The following is a 15,402-nucleotide window of genomic DNA, read 5'->3' as shown; positions in this document are numbered from 1 at the left end:
GAAAACCAGTGAAGAAGTTCAGGGGGTGGGGGAAGAAAATAAAACTATATGTGAGCATAAAAATTATTTATAGTAAACAAGAATATACATCACGGGGAAAGAGTGACATGAAAGAACATATAGGTTCTCTGCCATTTGCTGCAAATAGTACAAGCCTACCATCAAGGCAGAGTTTTCTCCTAGTTGGACATGCCTATTTTCTGCATGTCCGGTGAGGAGTCTGTTTCTTCTGCATCTCCAGCCGGCAACGGCTTCGCTCATCCAGCCACGGCAGTTCAAAATTCCTGTTGAACAAAGTGGCCCATGGAAAACAGTTAATTATGGTGAACGGAAAGATCTGGCAGCTCAAGTTTCTAGTCCTATGTGAGGAGCTGGCAATAAGCACGTCAGTCATTTATAGACACACTGGAAATAAGTGTAAGCCACGGAGTAGCCAATCTGCACATATTTTGCATAGTATTTTAAATAATATAGAAGACTGAACAACAGTTCCTGAAATCTGTTCTTCATGTGTAGCATTCTTTTAAAATTATTACTACTAAAAGTGTCAAGAAGTGAAAAAGCCTTGAGTTGAACTTGCGAATGGAATTAGAAAAGCAGGACAAATGAAAAAATACCATGAAAATGAGTTTCTATCAGCCATCCGGTGAAATAACTGTCACATTTTATCAACGTATTTTCAGTACCTGACTTCTGCAGTCTTAAGGGATAGAATATTACAAAGCCATGGTTCTAAAGATTACAGCAAGAGTGCACAGAACAAAGAAGTATGACCAGTAAAATCATTTTTAGCCTAAAGGCTGGTAAGACCCAGCAAAAAAATTAAGAGTAGAAGTGCTAAAGAGGCATACCCACACCATTTTGTGCTCTTCCCCCTTTTAGATGTAGCAGCCATTTTGTGTGATGCCACGCCCTGGCAGCCATTTTGTGACTGGCACCCTGGATGAGTTTCTGGGTCTGAAAATAGGTAACCCTGCTGGAGTGTGTTTAACATGTTTCATGAATACCATAAACCTCATAATATGCAGATTGCAAATCATAGTCTTTTTAGTGCTCACTCTGTTGCAAAACTGTAAAATCACTGTTGTAATCACTGTGAAATCAGTTTGTCTATAAATAGCGAAACACTCTATCACGTAAGGCAGAAACAAGATCACCCCCTCAAACAAGAAGCCCACAATTTAAGTCCACCCATTTCCATAAAATATTTTCTCATTTAATGTAAGCATATGGGTATACTTACTGTGGGTTTAATTTTGGTAACGGTCGGCCAAATGCTACAACAGGCAAGTAAGGGGTGATCAGCAAGCTTTCAACTAGGATGAAAAGAGAAGAGAAGGTAATAGCCTATTGAATTGCAATAGCCACTCACATTTTGGATTTCTACTTTTACAACAGGGTTCTGCCAATCCTTCTCAATCAAGCTTTTGCAGGTGGGAGAAAAGGACACCTGCAATACCATATTTAAAGCCACTCACCATCATCTGACTCTGGGAAAAATGAGGTAACTTCAGGCTCAGATTCCTGAATTCCTTTCTTTTTATACATTCTGAGTTGTAGTCGCTGCAAAATTCTTTGCTCCCGGATACGCTGAATATCCCACCTAGGAAAGGGAGAAGAGAAAGGAGAAAAACAAGGTGTTTTAAACTTGTACTTGAAGACATTTTGATTATGGATAGCAGCAAACTATCTTCCACTATTCTAATCTTTTTTTCTTTTTCTTTTTTAAAGCAAACTGGCAGAATATCCTATGGCCTGGAGTTCCATAGGCTAACTACAACTAGTGTGGAAAGGTGCTGTGTGCTCAAACTGACTGCCTACACATTTCAATGACTTATGTCAATTCCTTGTATTTAGAACATTTTATTCTGCTCTTTGGCCAAAAAAAGGGGGCTTCCAGAGCAGTTTACATACTATCAAAAACAAGACAGTCCCTACCCATAGGCTGACAGTCTAAAAAACACAACACACAAGAGAAAAGGAACAGGGAGGGGAGAGGAAAATCAAAATCAACAATCAGGCACCAATTTCTAAGCAGCTGTTCCTGTATTAGCCAGCTGGCACAGTTCAAGGGCAGGTGTCTGATGCAGCTAGGCCTCCAGCAAGCTGATGAAAAGAACACTGCTTCCTATCTCTCCCACTAAGGCAGTCGGATGGAATAGCCGCCCCCAGATGACAGCTGAGGGGGGAGAAGGCCAAACAGCGCTATTACAACAAGAGAACCAACAAATCTCTTATTGCACACCCCTTCCACGACATAACTGTTATCTCCCACCCCAAAGCCCTCAAAATGCAGTGTAAAGACTACAAGTGAAACCAGGCGATTCAGATACTGTAATGGGCTGATTTTATTGTACATTTTAACTATGCATGTTTATTTAATTGTGGATGCTCTGAGGAAATTGTTTTGTTGTGTTTATATCTTTTGTAATTGGTTTTATACTTGCAAACTACTTAGAAATTAACCTTGGAAATTAAGCACTAAATAAACTAGTTAATGATATTCTCTCTCACCTTTTCCTCCTCTTCTCATCCAATTCCAACTTTGCATGCCGTTTGGAGAAGACGTTGTCATCCAAATTCTGTGAAGGGTTTAATAAATGGAAAAATTAACACACACACAAAGAGAGAAAGCGCACACATTAACATTATCTGCTGTGCCTTTTCAGGGAAACTGATTCTCAATCAGCTGTTGAAGGTCCTCTTTCTTTTCATTTCCTGGATGAAAGCATTTAAACCAGCCGTGATACTGGTTGCTTCACCATGGTGAAAAGACCTATTTGCCAGTTTTTCTTCCCCAGCATACAAGCTAAATGCAATACCCATGCTGCCTTGTGGCAAAACCCCTGCAAATTACAAAAAGTTGGATATGTCAGCTAATTTCAAAAATGCCTTTTCTCCTAGTTGTAGGGTTGGGAGACAAGGGGATAGTGTCTGGTGAGAGCTGAAACAGCTGGTCAGCTTCAGGAGATGCTCATGGGTGGCTGGTAACACTATTTATTCACCAACATACCTCTAAAAGTTCTGAAGTATTCAGGTCTCTCAGAGGCTCTACCATGTGGTCCCTCCAGGATGGAACTAGAAAGGGAGGAGAAATGTGAAAACAGCTGATTTTAAAGAAATGTTTCTGTGGAGAGATGAACATCTGTAACAACATGAACCTCACTGCTACGAAGTTAAACAGAGTTTAGCATCAGCTAGCTTTCGTTTAGCCTCACCAATTAATTCCACAGAAGTTACTAACCCATACAATATCACACATTGCTATGTTAGTCATCGTGTTAGTATATCTGTGGCCTGAAAGAACAGAATTAGCTCTCCTCAAGTCTACAAAAGCTTCCTAGAGCTGGTTATTTGCCACAAGTGACAGGACAAGCAACTATTTCAAGAGCTTGCTTTCATCTGCTCTCTTAAACCAACACCATATCTTCCACCAAACTTGCAAAGTTGAATGGCAGCTCTCAGGAAGTCTTTCAGACTAGCATCCTGAAGGAAGCCTACTTTCAAGGCTGCACTTCTGACCGTTCATCAAAGCCACTTGAGCCTATGGCTGAGTAAAAACACAGGTCTCCCATGCCTAGTTTACTGAAACAAGCTCTTTAATTGGAGTTTAAAACAACCCTAGCTCTACTTGGAGGATCGCTGAGAAGCTTTTAAGCGCTGCTGAAGGATGTTGTGCAGGAGAGATGGCTTTAAAAATAATTTAGATTCATGAAGGACACTGATAACCAAGAATGAAGCCTATATTATACTTGAGGTTACTGGAGGCATGTAATACGGGCACTATTTTCATAATACCTGGCTGGTAAGTTTCTCAGTAGCAACAGGCTGGCGGCAGTTGGAGACAAGTTGCTGGACTAGGTGGACTTTTGAACCAAACTAGCAGAACAATTCTTATGATTTTAGGAACTTATCTTAATAAAGGTTGGTCCTATAAGAAGCATTCTCCAAATCCCTCTCTACTGCAAGACAGCAATAACAGGTCAAACATGCAACTCTGAGGCATAAGGAGGTGTGGAAAGCTAGTTAGACCTTGAGGCTCTTCTTATTTATTTTATTCTGCAGAAGCCACTTGGATTTTAGTAAGCAGCAGCTGAGAAGAAGAATGTGTTTCTGCAATCTGCTGTGAGGGGAAAAAATATATTTCAACCTTCTGAAGGAAATGGCTTCACAGCTTCTCTGAGAAATGTACCTTGTTTGATGTAACATAAAAATACAAGAAAAGCAGAACAGCAAGATAGCTCGGTTCAGCCCAGGCTCAAGCTGGTAAAACAGGGGGAACTGGCATCAGAAAACTGACCTCAGACCAGGAGGTCTTGCAAGTCTTTGGTTTTATTCTGTAAGCTGCCCAAGGCTGGGGAAACCCAGCCAGATGGTAGGATATAAGTAATAAAAAAATATTATTTATTGTCATTCTTATTGTTGTTGTGAGGAACTGGGAATCTTTATAGCTAGGGTTCAGGAGCTTCAAGAAGAGTCATACTCCATCACCCCAGACAAGAATCATGGTGAATAGGAAGTAAGGTGCAGGAAAGTTTGTTTTCCCTGTTTGAAAGTGCACTGCCTGGTACAAGAGTTTATAAAAAAGCTGGCCGCTTGCTGAGAAAAATGAAGAAAACAAAGCCTCAGGTGTGAGACCTTGCCTTTTGTAATATCTGCAAAATACATGTTGACCAGGACCCCACTCAAAAGAGTTTGATAAAAATGGGCAATTTTCCTGGGCAAAGAAAGTCCGACAACAAATGAATTCCAGAATGTGATCTGAAAGCACATAAAGCCTCCATTTTGCTAAACCTAAGCAGCATGTGGGCCTGGTCAGCGTCTGGATGACCACATGGACACCACCTTGGGTTCTACAATTGAAGGTGGGATGTGAATCTAAGAAGAAATTAAATATTGCGCAACCGTCGGAGATGGAGGAGACTGCTTGGGGTAGCCTATTCTTTTCTGTTAAGAGTTATCTTGCTCAGAGAAACTCATCCACCAAAGAAAATGCTAGAGCAAAATGGCTACTCTGGAAGAAAGTGAGTAGAGAAACACAGCCTGTGCATTTATCCTTTTGCCACAGACGTTCTTCACAATCACTTCATGTCACGTGAGGAAGAAGAGTTGTATGTTTAAGAAGTGACTGAATAAAGACTATCATCAAGCATATTTGCCTTTTTTCTTTCCTCCATCTAAATATCAGAAGTAGCAAACCATATGGAGAGCTGATTATGGAAAAAATCTGCAATTTGCTGAGGAGAATGTAACACATCAGGAAATTATCTAACAATTACTGCATGCACACCCAACATACATACACCAGCCCAAGGTCAAAAGATTCTTGCCATCTGCTACTCTGGTGGTAGGGAAGTGCAGGGGCGAAGGATTAAGTCCCTTCTCTTGAAATGGGGACGTGCCCAGTAAGATACTATTCTGGAGTCATTTCACCCACTGTTCCAGGCTAACTAGTGAGAGCCTGTTATAGCCCTCATGGTTAGACAGCAGCAAGTTTAAAGCCTCAGACACCAAATAAGGTTTTTCAGTTGGCTGCACTATAAAGGTAAACCAACTTAACTGCCATGGCTTCCCTCTAGGAAACCTGGGAACTGCAACTGTCTTAGGAGTTTAGAGGCTTCTAACTACAGAAATTCCAGCACTTTCACAAATATGGACTCTCCAAAGCACTCCCTTTTCTTTTGATCCTCTACTGCCCTGCTCCCCTGCAAGGTTTTTCTGGCCCATGACCTTGTCAACCACATGCCTCTCCTTGCCAGATAGGGTGAAAGAAACCAGTTACGCAACTTACACAAACAAATATATAAAAGCCTATAAATAAACAGATGCAAGTCAACATTCACTGCACATTGGATTCCAAGTGCCAAACTCAGGATAGAGATGGAGGTCTTATTTTATTGATGCAGCGTCTACACACAGGGTTGGGTAGCTTGCTGTCCTTCTGTACTTGCAGGATTTTGACGGGAACAAGGAAGAATCTGAAAACTAGGAAAGGTGTTGAGATGGTAGAGCTTGTGCACCTGGGTCTTGGCAGATCACTTATGACTAAATACCTGTTCTTTATGGCCTCCCGTCACATAGGCAACGCTCATTACTTACCTATTCCTCTTCCACCACCAGCACTGCTCTTCATAAAAAGTGTACAAACCTCTAATTTATATTGAAGCTTATAAGTAATGATATTTCAAGGAAATACAAGAACATTTGCATAACTGATTCAGAGCGCAGAACTTAAGTTCTCTGTTTCAATGCAAAAATAAAGACACTTGGCTGACTCCTGCCCTCTACTAGACATATAGCATTTACTTTAGAATGTGACTTTTTAGTAAAAATGGCATTAAACAGACATTGTGTGGCTTCTTAGCATACCATTAGTGCATAAACATGGCAATTCATCTTCTAAATTCATTAAACATTTTGATTGCAATCCAGAAGACTAGCAAATACCCCCATAAGAAAACTATAAATGCAAGTCTATTTGCCTTTGCCCATTTGATGATGTAACTTTACAGGCCCAATCTTTAGATCCAACCTGTAAAGTGATGCCATTTTTTTGCATTTCAGTCATATGCATAACTGTCCTTTCTTTCATCGTTCTCTCATTTCTACTCCCCCACCCTTTTTTATGGTGATTACTGCTAGTTGTAGACTAGGCAAGCAGATTTAAAAACTGAACAGCAGTTTTCATCATAGACTCTGGCTGCGGCAGCAGCAAGAACTACCACAAAATCAGCAGGTTTATATGTGGACCTTTAACTGTGTATAAAAGGGCTCCTTTGAAACATAGCCCAAAATGTATATAAGCCATGCAATAGAAACAAAGACAGAATGAGGTCCAAATTATTATTTTGGAGCACTCCAGCCATACCAGATATCTTGGGTCACTCCAGCAACTGCATATCTCCTGGCCCAGAACCATCTTGTGTCAGTTTATCTAGTCTTCATCAGACAACAAGTTGACTGATACACTTCCTATCATTTCTACACAGACCGCTCCCCATTACAGAAGACATGAAACGGAGCAGCTTGCTGGCAAAATCAGGTGGTTACAGCATTCACTATGAGCACAGGTAAGCCACAAATTTCATGGTTTTCCAGAAATGTCACCACAGGTCATTAGACAGGGTGGTTGATCTTCTTCACACATTGCCCACACCTGTTCTAGATCGATGTGGGCTTCAAAAGCTTCTGTACTCCAACCAGAGGTTCAGAACCTAAAACAGCATCACTCAGAAATGGAGTGCCACAACCTGGCTATCTTCGAGGGTTCAAAAGACTCTTAAACAAAACCCCAAATGAATGAGTTCCACGCCCCCTCCAACCCACATCAGGCCAACCACCACAAAGGCACAAGCAAGCCTCTTACTTGCTACAATCTCCTCCTTCTTGGGAGAAGTCTCTCGCAATGGTGAAGGAGGTGGCTGGTGCCACCGGCATAAGTACATTTCAGTGGTGGAAAGGTACGGCAAGTCTTCTGTTTCACTGGAGGAACCCTTGTCTTTTGAATGGCACCCGGATCCTCTCAAAGGGGCCAATGATTTCAGTGGAGTGTCCGCTAATGACCGGGTTTTCTCAGGAGTCTCCTGACTTCGCAGCTCACGTCTGCTAATTGATTCAGTTAATGAACTGCTGGGTTCCTCTTTCAATGGGGAAGCCTTTGGCGTTTTACACTTGACTTTTGAGAATTCGGCCACCAGCTTCTTCACTGGAGTTTTCCTCTCGGCACTTCCAAATGCAGACTTCCTGCAAAAATAAGAGGGGACAGGTTTAGCAAAGAAAATACTGAAAATGTTGCAGAGGAACCACCAGCTCCTATTGACAACCAGTTTAGCATACAGAAATCATTTCAAATATGTTTATACTGTTTAATTTATAAACCCACTCTTCATCATACCGATTTCGGGGGGGGGGGGTTGCAACAAAATACCAACATAAATACAAAGTATGTCAGGCATGGAGTATCAATGATTCCCAATGTCTCTGCTTTATTTTTATTTTATTTTATTTTATTTAAAAAAAAGATTGAGAAATGGACTCAAGACAAGCTTCCAAGCTGTATCACAGAGCAAATTATGCATGTCCATCAAGGCACCACCGCTTGGGATCATGACAAATGGGGTGAGTGCTATTCTATGATTTCTGCCAGGCTGCAGATATGATGGCATCACACTAAAGAATTGCATAAACAAGAAACAGAGATTGCAAGCCAACAGCCAGTACTATTCTGCCTATATGGAAAACCACTAAGAAAAATGCTACTTAAGAGATAGTGGTAACTGAGAGCATTATGTGTTACAAATGTTAATAGGTTTGAAACCTGGTTTAATTATTGAAGCTTCCCCCAGCTAACACTGGAAATTGTACTTTTGCAGGATGTTGAAACTTCTGTTAAACATCCTTAGCCTCTTCACAGAATTACAGTGCCTAAAATTCTGTGAGTGAGAACCACTTGAACAGGATTGAAGCTAGTCTAAAATCTAGGCTCAATTGGCACAAGTGGAAATACAGATGTATATAAGTACAGAAGCAGTGAATGCAATTATGTCAGTGATGGCCTTTTATTATCTCAGTGGTGGCATTTTAGGTGAAGCGGGCTACGGTGTGCGCACACTGGTAATCTAGGAAAACATACAGCAACAGCAACTCTGATTTACCGTTTGTGACCCTTCCCATTCCTCCCATATGGAAAATGTTTCAAAGGCAGTGGTTGTGACGTCTCCAGAAGTTCTGGTGGTTGGCATTCTATGGGCAACTTCTCTGGTACTTCAGACTCAACCTTCTCCTCTGTCTCGTACCCTTGAAGTATCTTGTGTTTCTCGCGCTCATTGTCCTTCTTCACCAGCTGCATCCTCCTTTCCATACGCTCAATTCGAGCAAAGAGCTGAGAATGCAACAGTGCAATATGGATGTTAAAGGTAGCAGTCCATCAGCTGAACATATTTCCGATCACTAAACCTCCCCCTTACTTTAGCATATGATGGGAACAAACTGATCGGGACAGTTCTATGCAAGTTCCAGTATTTGTTTAATCTTGCAATGCTTACCATTGAGTGCTGATCTTTAATTCCTAACACAACAGTCTTGGAACCTATTTGGACATGTTTATTGCCCATGATACTGTTTTCTAAAGTGGGGGTTGCCAAACACATCCATCCCTTTTTCAATTAAAGACAACTGAGGGTACTCTGTTTTACTGACAGATATGCAGAACTGTTGCATGGCAATTCTATACCTCTTTGTTAGGCTGCATCTGTTGACCACAGGGAAAATAGCTACTTCCTCATTATGACAGAACTCTATGGTAGCTGCTTCCACTACACGGACAAAGAGGATTTACACTGGGAACACAGAACACCAGAAAATTTTGAGGTACCCACTCCAGATCACTTAAAGGACGAGTTGGAGGTGAAATGAGTGCTCCTGTAAAGGTGAGGGTGACAGTAGAGTCTTTTTTAAAATCTCCACTTGCTGGTATGTATTGTTGTTTTACTACAGTCTTTGAGTTTTCTAATGTATTTTATTTTATCAAGTTTGTTTTTATGTATGTATGCCACCCTGGATTCTCTTTAAGAGGAAAGGTGGGGCAATAATGAAATAAATCTGAATTGTCCTTGCAAGTACAGTTTACGTTATTTCCCTTTGTTAACATGAACACAACCTGCACACACATTCTACCTTGAGAAATATGCACATGTTGGGATATTAATAGTTTCAGAGCTGTGGAGCAGCAGTCTCTCCAAGTATATTTTAGACTCCCATAGGTATAGTGTGCCACTTGCCTATGCTATACAGTATGCATATCCTTGAGAACCACACTTCCTTGCTAAAAATACAAAATAATGTTTACTACTTCTTCCTAGCTCACATTCATTAAACTGGGAGCAGATCATGTCCTCATGGTTCTCAAGCCACTTACTATGAACAAATCTCAAAGGGTTGCAATTAACATATATCTCAAGCTCTGAAGCCAACAAGGATTGGATAATTCCTAAAGCAGTTGCACAAAAATATGGCAGAATGCTGTTATTCATGATAGGAGCATTGCTTCAAGCAGCATTGCTGCTTGAAGACTTTGATACAAACTCAGCTCAGCCATGGATTCAGCATTAAGCTTTTGGTAAGTCACCCTCCTTAGCCTCAGCTCCCTATCTGAGGAGGGCTACAAAGTACATCCTCTTCAGCTCTTTCTATCATAGCCCCACTTCTCAGTTTTCCTTTGTACCCTTTCCGGTACACAGACATCCACATCATTTAATTCTCTGTACAGTACCACTTAGCTCAGCGTCAACACTATGTACAACTTTTGTAGTAAGAGTTATGTGAGGGTAGCTTTGTACTAGGATTTTGTTTTTTGTTTAAATGTAAATGGAAAGAACACATCAAAAACCCACAATGAATTCTTAACAGGAGCACCGAGTGATTCAGAGTCTCTCAATTTTAAAGTAAGACTTATAAAAGCCTCCATGTTAGATATTAATGCTGCACATAGCATATAAGAAACTAAAATCACTCTGGATGGTAAAAAGCAAAGAGCATTCATAAAGTTTGTACATGTGAAACCAAAATACTGAACTGACACTCTTAGGGGTTCTGGCATTACTCCTGAAGAGGGAAGGGGGGGCTGGTAGGGGTGAGGGAGAGAACCACTGCAGGTACTTTGTAAATCTGCAGTCAGCAGATACAACAACCGACCCAAGCAGTTTTGGTATCAGCTTGACTCACAAGCTTTGCATTTATCTGTTTTGTGTGTGTTCTAGCTCTTCAGAGTGTTTGTTATGTGAGGGCTTGATTTCTTTTTTTAAGCCTTTGCAGGAGCATGCAAAGTACTCTGTCTGCCATCATCACATTCTTTGACGGCAAGAAGGCAGCCAGCACCTCCATATTGGTTAACTTAGCACAGGCCTGATGGGAGATGGGGTGTTTTTTTAACGCTATCTGTGTTGGATCACATCTTTCTGTTACAGACAGTAAAACTGCCGCCACTTCCTGCAACCAGAAACGCTACACACATACATTTTATACGCAGACTCTGACGATCATGCCTAAAAAGTGGGGGGGGGGTACTTTCCTTCACAATAATGGTTGCAGCAGCAGCTGCAGGAACCAGGAAGAGGGGGCTATTTTTAGGCTGCAGACGTGCCATGCATACAGGCCAGGATTACAAGACCTTTGTGGCAATGTGAGGATGGGGAAAGAAAACACACTAAACAGCTTCTGGGACTACAGTTTAGAAATGAACATTATGCCCTAAACTGCTTTTGCTACAGATAGCTGACATAAAAAAGCCACTCAACTAACCTTCATTTGCAGCTGATCCAGAGGGTCTCCCCCAATCTTCAAACTATGTCTCATTCAGCTCTTATGGCATAGACAGATAAGGGGGCTATACAGCATCGCCTCCCCTCATGCTCGCATTGAATATCCCCTCCCTTACAGATGTGATCTCTACATGAGCAACACTCTCCGTAAGAGCAGCTCTTGTTGCAAGGGTCAAGGACTCTCAACGGTAGGGTTTGGCACAACCTTGCCAGATATGGGATACCCTGGCTAGGGGGGCACAATGGCAGGGCAAGGGTGGAAAGAAGCACCTTGCAGGAGCACAACACAATAAACATTTTGCAGTAATCATAATAAAAAAGTGGGTTGGTGCTTCTGTGAAAGAAGACGGGGTTGACAACATTTTTAGATGAACCGAGATGGGATGCTAAACCCAAACCTGAAATATTCCTTTAAAAACACACCAGTTAGAGACCTCCCCCCACCTTACTGTCCACATGGTACACACTGCAGCTGATTGTTTTGCTTAAGCTGCTTTCCTCTTCCCCCAAATATGGCAGCCACAGCGCCAAGCTAGGGCCCCTTTAAATTAACCCCATTTGTAGCACACAGCACATGTCTGATGCTTTGAGTTAACCCTGCTGTTGCCACAGCACTCTTCCAGTCTTGGGGCCCCATGAGCCACACACTCTCTAGTCTAACCTGATTAACTCATTGAAAACTGCAACATTCCCAAATCTACTCCCACCTTGTGCCAGTGCTCTTAACTCCACCTGTAAGCTAACCAAGCTACCAAGCAGACCTTACAGCTTAACCCCTAGGTTGTCAACCCCTTCCTGGTTCTTGACTCTCATGGTGCCAAGACCTTAGTACTTTGGCTGCTGCACACTACTTTTTAGTACCATTGAAGGGCCTTCAACTGTCCTTGAATATTAACTCTAAAGAGTTAATCACACCTTCTATTGGCCTTCCAGTACAATAGTTCTACTATTGGCCTATAGACATTTACACCCCACACTTTAAGTGTGTACTAAACCTTTGTTTGGTTTCCACCTTTAACCCCTACCATTTTAGACCCGGTTCCAATAGCATTGGAAAATCATTTGATTTCTTGCACCCATTAACCCTCAACATGCAAGCACCCAGTCACTTCAGGATCATTCCTTTCCACATTAACCCTTACATGGGCCACGTTTCACTAGGCCCACTTCTGGAGAGAAATGATCAGTGAGGAGTGTTGCTGCACAGGGACTGGACTGCAGGGCCTTTTGATCACCTCCAGGTAATTAAGCCTAACTCCTCGTTGTTATTTTTCTTGATTCATCTCCTACTGAACGTATCTACTGTACTGCACACATCTACATGAAATCCTTCTCAGATCAGGTTTCAAAGTCATACACACACCGATTTCTCCTGAAACTGCTAGCGACAGTTAAGCCTACCCCATCACAATCACTCCCACTGAACACCTGCATCCCTTCGATTAGCCCCCATATGCCTCTGCGAAATTTGCATTGACCCCTCCCACAGTTAACAACACTCTTAACCATGCATGCGCTCCCCATTAACCCTTAGAAAACCAGCGAACACCCAACCCATCGCTTACCTATTAACCCCTGCAGCGCCACATCGTTCGTCAGGTCCCTGCTGCCTCCCGCGCTCCCTCCAACCTGATGAACGTTAACCCCTTCTGTCCCGGCCCCCAACTCACTGTGTCCTTCTCGGCCTTGAGTTCCTCGATCTCCTTTTCCTTGGCCTGCAACTGTTGCTGCTGCTGCTCGATAAGGTCCAGTTGGAGAAGCAGGATCTGCTTGAGGCAGGCCGTCTGGCAGGAGGCACCCCCGCCGGCCCCCATGGGGCTCTTCCAAAGGCTGCTTCCCCCACCGCCGCTCCCGGTGCTGCTGCAGCCGCTGCTTTTCCACTTGCCGCCGGGCTCGGAAGAGGCCGGAGATCCTCCCGCCGCCGCCGCCGCCGGCACCGCTGTTGGGGCTGGAGGAGGCTGTCCAGGCTCGGCCGTGGCGGAAACCGGCGGCGGCGGTGGTAGCGGCGGCGGCGTAGGAGAGGGAGAAAGTGACGCCGGAGCCCCTCCAGGCCCGGCGTGAGGGCCGCCGCCGCCTCGCTTGCAGTCCTTGGCGGCGGCGCTGGTGGCGGCGGCAGCAGCAGCGGTGTGTCCGGGCAGCACCGCCTGGTACTTGGAGGGGCGGGAGCTGCCGGCGGCATCGCCCACGCCCGCCTGCCGAGTGCTGCCGACCGGGCACGGCGAGGGGACCAGGCCACCCCAGCAGCAGCCCCCGCCGCCTTCCTGCTGCTGTTGCCCCGGGGCCGCGGCCGCCGCAGCCGCCGGAACGATGGCCCGGCCCTTGGGGCCCGCCGCTGCTGCCGCCGCTGGGGCCGGCACGGGGATCTGGTTCTGCGGGGGAGGCGGAGGCTGGCGGAGATGAGGCGGCGGCGGCTCCTCCTCTTCCTCCGGGCCAGGCTCCAGCAAGCCCGGCCCCGTCGTCGTCGTTGCTGCCGCCGCGGTGGCTTTGTACACGGTGGATCTCATAGCGACGAGGGGCGCCTTCAGGCTCCGGGTTCTGCCGCGGCGGCGGCGGCGGCGCCTCCTCCCTCCTCTTCTTCCTCCCCTCTCCGGCCCGGATCCCCCACCTGGACCCCTCGGGGGGCGCCGCCGTCGCCCGCCCCACCGAGACCCATCGCCCCCTTTTCTTGCTGCACCACTTTCCCCCGGCCGGTCTCACTGACTCACCGACCCTTCTCCTCTCGCTGCCGAAGCTGCTGCAAGGATCATCTCGGTTCTTCTCTTCTCCTCCCCAAGTCCCAAAACTCTGGGGTGGGGGGAGCGGGAAACTGGGCGCCACTCCCTGCTGCACAGGGAAAGGGAGAAACGGGGCCCTCTCTCCTCCACCTTGCTAACAGGTTCAGTTACTGAATCCCCCGCCGCCGGTGTCGTGGGGGTGCGGAAAAGCCACCCCCCCAACAAAGGGCCCTTGGGTGCAAAGCCACCGATGAGTTAATCTGCAAGTGACAGGGGTGCTTCGGGGGTCCCCGGCAATGATTTTGTGGAGTAACAGCTCCTCGCTCTCCCTGGATAAAACAAGGGACACGTGGACGGGCTCTGCTTCAGATCCTTCCGATGGACTCTATTAGGATTATTGGACAGACTGGCAACCTTTGGCCGGCGGGGGGAGGGGGGTTCCCCTCAAACAAGACATTCATGGGGGGATTCTATCCCCCACACGCGAAGTCTCCCAGCAATAATTATAAAACCAAGGGGGTGGCTTCTCTATGGCCTGTCTAACCCAGCTCTCAACTATGCAGCCCCCAAAGAGGACTAGCCCCCCCCCTATGCGCGCTCTCTATCCACTAGCTCACTCCCGAAAAGGCTTCCTAATCCTCTGTGACAAGAGTTGAGGGGAGCCCCAAAACAAGCCGGTGAGTGCTGCGTCTCCGCCAGCGCTCAGTACATCCTGGGGCTTTTCCTATACAGAAGCTGGGAGCCAACTGGGTTTCCTCCGAAACCTCTCTGCTTGTGTTTTCCTCAGTACCCTCTGGGGCAAGAGAGAGGAGGGTCCCCTCTTTAGCGGATATGGGGAGGGAGAGCTCTGGGCTCCCTCCACCCCAAACCCTGGCTGCAGGGGGCTAAAATCAATGGGGACGGATAGGATTATGGGGACGGCGCCCCCCTCTGACTTGATTGGAACTTCCCTCGGCGCTAAATCAGAGAAGAGGGATAGCATACAGTGGCGGGTGGAAGGTTCCTTTCAGAAGGCGGGTGGGGGTGGCGGGCGCGTGCTTTGGCTCCCCCGCGCTTCTATCTAGGGAGTCTTTCCTCGCGTCCCTCCAAATTATGGTGGCGGCGGCGGTGGGAGGGGGGAATGTGGGGCCTCGGAGCTCACAAGGGGAGGCGGCGGGAATTCTAGGCCTTCCCCCCGCCCTTCCGCCTCCTCCCGTCAGGCCTGAATCTTGAGTCTCGTCACACTTTGGTATGGCGACGGGGCTCGGTAGAGGGAGGGAGAGGGACCTCTCGGCGCAAAAACCCGCCGCTCCGGTTCTGGCTCAATCGGTTACCTTTAAACGGCCGCCATGGCCTGGGCCGCCTCCCGTCAAGTGCGCATGCGCCAACCG

The 15,402-nt window shown here is 45.7% G+C and overlaps 1 protein-coding gene across 3 annotated transcripts in view; it reads right to left on the bottom strand.

Moving 5' to 3' along the window:
- MSL1 (MSL complex subunit 1) overlaps positions 1-15,402 on the bottom strand; it is a 26,120-nt gene extending 10,718 nt beyond the window's left edge. For 2 of the 3 annotated variants that reach the window (XR_014162539.1, XM_081886298.1), the window contains exons 1-8: positions 12,989-15,402; positions 8,655-8,881; positions 7,367-7,743; positions 3,014-3,078; positions 2,515-2,582; positions 1,479-1,603; positions 1,244-1,316; positions 160-284 (exon numbers count right to left, since the gene is read on the bottom strand). Coding sequence is in view for 2 of the 3 variants with exons in the window: in XM_081886298.1 (XP_081742424.1) it covers positions 194-284; positions 1,244-1,316; positions 1,479-1,603; positions 2,515-2,582; positions 3,014-3,078; positions 7,367-7,743; positions 8,655-8,881; positions 12,989-13,822 (1,860 nt within the window). In the remaining variant the exon portion in view is untranslated. Of the gene's footprint in view, positions 1-51; positions 285-1,243; positions 1,317-1,478; positions 1,604-2,514; positions 2,583-3,013; positions 3,079-7,366; positions 7,744-8,654; positions 8,882-12,988 lie in introns of those variants that run through there. The other variant, XM_081886297.1, reaches the window with a different exon arrangement.

The sequence above is a fragment of the Podarcis melisellensis genome (assembly GCF_964234715.1).
Source record: "Podarcis melisellensis genome assembly, chromosome: 13".
In the NCBI taxonomy this organism is placed as follows: Eukaryota; Metazoa; Chordata; class Lepidosauria; order Squamata; family Lacertidae; genus Podarcis; species Podarcis melisellensis.
The sequence above is the reverse complement of the archived record's forward strand: the minus strand, read 5'-3'. Positions and strand labels throughout refer to the sequence as shown.